Source organism: Nicotiana attenuata, unplaced genomic scaffold (genome assembly GCF_001879085.1).
Source record: "Nicotiana attenuata strain UT unplaced genomic scaffold, NIATTr2, whole genome shotgun sequence".
Lineage (NCBI taxonomy): Eukaryota > Viridiplantae > Streptophyta > Magnoliopsida > Solanales > Solanaceae > Nicotiana > Nicotiana attenuata.
Window position 1 is genome coordinate 1,098 of NW_017686830.1, and position 5,125 is coordinate 6,222.

Consider the following 5,125-nt stretch of genomic DNA (forward strand, 5'->3'; position numbering starts at 1 on the left):
TTGCTATATCTACACGAAGAATGGGAGCAATGTGTGGTGCATAGGGACATAAAGTCAAGCAATATTATGTTGGATTCCAATTTCAATGCCAAACTTGGGGATTTTGGTTTAGCTAGACTAGTTGACCATGAAAAGGGATCCCAAACAACAGTTTTGGCAGGTACAATGGGCTACATGGCCCCCGAATGTGCCACCACTGGGAAAGCTAGCAAGGAAACAGATGTCTATAGCTTTGGTATCGTCGCCTTAGAAATAGCTTGTGGAAGAAGACCTATTGACCGTAAGGCTGAATCAGATCGTCAAGTAAATATTGTTGAGTGGGTTTGGAGCCTTTATGGGATGGGAAATATTAACGAATCAGCTGATCCTAAACTCTCATTAGAGTTCAATGAAATGGAGATGAAGCACTTGTTAATTGTTGGTTTATGGTGTGCTCATCCAGATAGCAATTGTAGGCCTTCTATTAGGCAAGCAATTCATGTCCTTAATTTTGAAGCTCCATTGCCCACCCTCCCTCCAAACATGCCTGTTCCAACATATTGCAGTCCATCACAGCATTTATCAAGTGCTTCATTTTCATCACCATATGACACCAACGCATCTCGGATTACTGAAATACAGTATTCAGTGAACAAAGACTACACTGATTCTTCAAATAACACAGCAGCTTCCGCAGCATCTTCACCTTCAGCATCACTTCTATACTCGCGTTGATATTGTCTTATAAGGAAATTTGTCTATAAATCCTTGCATTCAATCTTTCACTAGCTGGCTCCAACTTTTGCTCTTCTTAAACTTTATTGTTTCTCTTTTTATGAATATAAGATTGAATGAATCAACAATTCTAGTTCAAAGTTTCCATTAAATAGTGAAAATACTATGTTCTTAAAGACATGTCTCACTTGCGATCAATGGATGTATTCTAACTTTGATTAGAAGTTGAATTGGAGGGAAGAAAGAATGTTTCATTAATTTTTCCTTCATTTTAAACTGATCCATTTTAGAAGAATTTTTGAACTGAGCTTGTGCTAAGTATATTCTTCACCAAAATATTGATAGACATGGACTGTAGCTTAATTGCAGTCTGGACAGGACAAGATATTTGATTTGTCTGCTCGTGTCCTCTATCATTTATTTCCTCGCTCGCAAATAGAATAGAATTAATGAGTAATAACACTAAGTATATGCAAAAAGTGGAATCCTTTAACACCAGGAGAGAAATGAAAGACACAGTGAAAAAATTCAGAAAAATTGGAAAGATGACTTGAATGAAGAGACAAAATCTCTAGCTGGGAAAGACTCCTAATGCTCTCAGGCAATTGAACTGATTTCGAACGAGATATATCTCTCAGATGTGGAAAATTTGCAAAATCAGGGAATACATGGCCCAGAAATCTGGTTCATTGAAAGGTCTAAATAAACGGGGCTAGAATGCTGGCTGCAACATTCTACACTGAAGCCACTCAGTTAATTACTTTCAGTATCTATTCAGTAGGAGTTGAAAATCATGAAATATCAGGAAACAGACCACTTATCTTATTTCCAACCTAAAACAAGATACACCAAAATGATGTCATGTCTCCAAAAGCATCGGGTATGTCACTTTGCAGATTGTAATTATGCCGAAGCTCTACATGAGTAAGTCTGCTACTGAATTTAAAAACCCAAGTATATACTGAAGAAGGAGACAGATAATGAAGGACATATCAAGGCTAGAAAAGGGATGCATCGGCTAAGGAAAATGGAGAAGCAAGAGAACAAATTAATTGGCTGCTTTTTTTGAGATCAACATTATAAGTCAGGTCAAAGCATCTCAATGAAGGAAGATTTAAGATCCAATCAAGCTAGAGAAATTGCAACTGTGAAAGGTGCCGAATCTGATGAGTAATCAGACCAGAGAAATTAGCATAAGAAAGATTAAGATACTTTTAACTTGACGTGACGAAGAGAGTCTACCATAATCGTCTACAAGTATGTCTTTCAGATGAAGTAGAACTTGTCTTTCTTTATCCATGCACTTGAAACTTGAACATTTTATTAATACAAATATAAAAACTTTAAGTTTTGGGACCTATAGCATTTTTAGTCTAAACCAACAACAACAACAAACGTAATGACTCCCACAAGTTAGGTCTGGGAAGGATAAGATGTACGCAGACCTTACTCCTATCTTTGTGAAGGTAGATAGGTTATTTCCGATAGACAATCGGCACAATAGAATATGAGAAAGAAGCAATAGCAGCAAGCAGTACTTTTTTAGTCTAAACCAAATGCTTTAATTAATGGTCTTATCATTTAGCTGGCCATGAGTTAGAACAATGTAAAAAGCATACAAAATAGAAGTCTTTAATATGTCAATGGTCAACTACTTTTGCTTTTTGACTGTCGTCGGGACTGAAACAAGTCAAGTGAGCAATTTCCATCTCTTCTATCTAAAGACTAGAATAGGCTAAACATTTCTTAGGTCTACATATTTTTTAACCTGGTCTTTGCTAGTTTTTTTTTCTTTTCAGGACAGTGAATAGTAGTACTTTAAATTTACATTAATTTTGTTGTACCGAAACAAAATTTAAGAACTGCAAAAATTCTGAACATTTCTAGCATTTCAAGAGTGTTGGTATTCTCCACCTTAACGATTTTGTTTAGCTTCCATTTTCTTGTTGTATTTTTAAGACAGAGACAACATGTGATTGCTGCATTGCATAATTCAGAGTGGAATTAGATTGGAGAGAATGTCTTTTTTTTTTTTTTAATCTTTATACGCTTCTTAAAAGGGAACAGAACAGAACCTTCTCAAATAAAAGGGAATGGAATGTGAGATTCCGACTTCCACAACAGTATAAGTCCAACATACAAACTGTACTAACAATTATCACTAAATGTAGGTTCTGCTAAAACAACATGTAATCTTACTATATTCCTCCCATTGAAGTTCAAAATTTCTCATTTCCTTTTGAGTAAATTAGGAAAGGTGTGGGGGTGGTGGGGTAAGTCAATTATAATTCACCTGTGAAAAAAATAAATAATGTTTCTTGCTTCCTATAAGAGGGAAGGAAAGTCAGTCTTAGGACCTTTTCAACTACCCTGTGTTTAAAAATTTACTAGCTTTGATATGATCTGTTGAAAATGAATACATCTCAATAAATTTATGGATGTAAAACTTGACGAAATCATTAGTTTTGCACTTGAAAAGATGAGAAAATGAGAAAGATCTACCATAGGCATATAGATAGATGATTATCTTCAGTTTTCTAAAAAACTAATAAATATTTTGTCCAACTATGGGTGCTTTTGCATATCTATTTGCTGTCAAATTCCTTGTCTTTCCCCTTATGGTAATCCCTTTTGCCACTTCACTGTCCTTCAGTTTTGATCACTTTACTTCCAATATTGATCAGAATATTACAACAACAAACCCAGTGTAATTCTATACGTGGGGTCTGGGGAGGGTAGTGTGTACGCAGACCTTACTCCTATCTTTAAGAAGGCAGAGAGACTGTTTCTGGAAGACCCTCGGCTTAGGAAAGGTAAAAGGAAGGGAAACAACAAGCACACCAATTAGAAAACCAAAGCAAAAATACAAAACTAAATACACTAGATACTGCAATCAGAAAGCCGAAACGAAAGCAACAACAAGTAATCACAGAAGTCAAGAGACACGAAAATACACAAATAACACTAAATCATGTAACTAAAGCTACTGTTACACACAAGGATAACGCTCGGCTACTTATCATAACCGTTCACCTTTATTTTCAACCTCCACACCCTCCTATCCATGTCCATGTCCTCAGTAAGCTGGACCAATGCCATATCTTGCCTAATCACCTCTCCCAATACTTCTTTGGTCTGTCTCTACCTCTCCTTAGGCCCTCTAGGGCCAACCTCTCATACTTCCTCATTGGTGTATATGTGCCTCTCTTCTTCACATGCCCGAACCATCTAAGTCTCACCTCCCGCATCTCGTTCTCCACCAAGGTCATGCCTACCTTGTCCCAAATAACTTCATTTCTAATTCATCTAACCTGGTATGCCCGCACATCCATCTCAACATCCTCATTTCAGCCACCTTCATCTTTTGGACATGGGAGTTCTTGATTGACCAATACTCCGCCACATACAACATAGTCTGTCTGACCGCGGCTCCGTAGAACTTATCTTTAAGTTATGATGGCACATTCTTACATATGATGCTTATCCAGCAAATGGTGCAATTCAACTTGCCACATACTCGAAACCACTGCATCTTTGGGACAAGGCCTCTGGAAATGTCACAGATTTCACTACTCACTTCTCCTTTAGCATCAACTCACAGGGAAGAACAAGTTATGGTGATGGTCTTGCCTTCTTCCTTGCACCTGCAGGTTCAAGAATTCTTTATGACAGTGCAGGTGACAACCTTGGCCTTTCTACGATAAGTCAGCAACTGAATACATCGAATAATCATTTTGTTGCTGTGGAGTTTGACACCTTTCAGAATGTCGAGTACAACCCGATGGATGATCACGTAGGTATTAATATCAAGTCTATGCAATCTGTTATTAATGTAACCTGGTTTAGTAGCATTCCAGCTGGTAAGAGAACTGATGTCTGGATTAAGTATAATTCAACATCAGAAAATCTTACTGTTGTCTTTACTGGTTTCAAAGATAATTCTACTGTCACTGTCATGCAGAGCCTATCTTACAATCATGATCCGAGAGAATATTTGCCAGAATGGGTCATTTTTGGCTTCACAGGTGCAACAGGAGACTTCTTTGCACTAAAAAGCATCTATTCTTGGATTTTTTCTGCTTCTTTAGAAGATAATGACAGCTGCAGATCCATGGGTAGCCCTACCAAACCCCAAGCCAAAGCATGCACAAAGAAAAACAAGTTAAGACTTGTGGTTGGATTAGTTTCTGGCGGTAGTCTTTTAGTTGCAGTATGTATCTTGATGTTATTTGCATTTTGGAGAAAGAAAAAGGTGATAGAAGGTGAAGGTAATGATATCTTTAATGGTTCAATGACTGTTGAATTTGAAAGAAGCACAGGACCACTTATCAAAAAAAAAAAAAAAAAAAAACAAAACACGACGAACAAAGTACGTTACGTATATAGTAGTGACTAGATAGTAACAAATTAA

General features: G+C 37.0%; 1 protein-coding gene and 1 pseudogene across 1 annotated transcript; both read left to right on the plus strand.

The window, feature by feature from the left end:
• The window catches only part of LOC109222239, a 2,330-nt pseudogene extending 1,089 nt beyond the window's left edge, over nt 1-1,241 (plus strand).
• A 141-nt stretch (nt 1,242-1,382) lies between these two features.
• LOC109222240 (anti-H(O) lectin 1-like) lies at nt 1,383-4,982 on the plus strand (the record flags this gene model as incomplete). Its single annotated transcript, XM_019386611.1, has 2 exons — nt 1,383-1,410; nt 4,203-4,982. Coding segments are annotated over exons 1-2 (808 nt in total), but the record flags the coding sequence as incomplete, so codon positions are not given.
• Nucleotides 4,983-5,125: the final 143 nt, after the last annotated feature.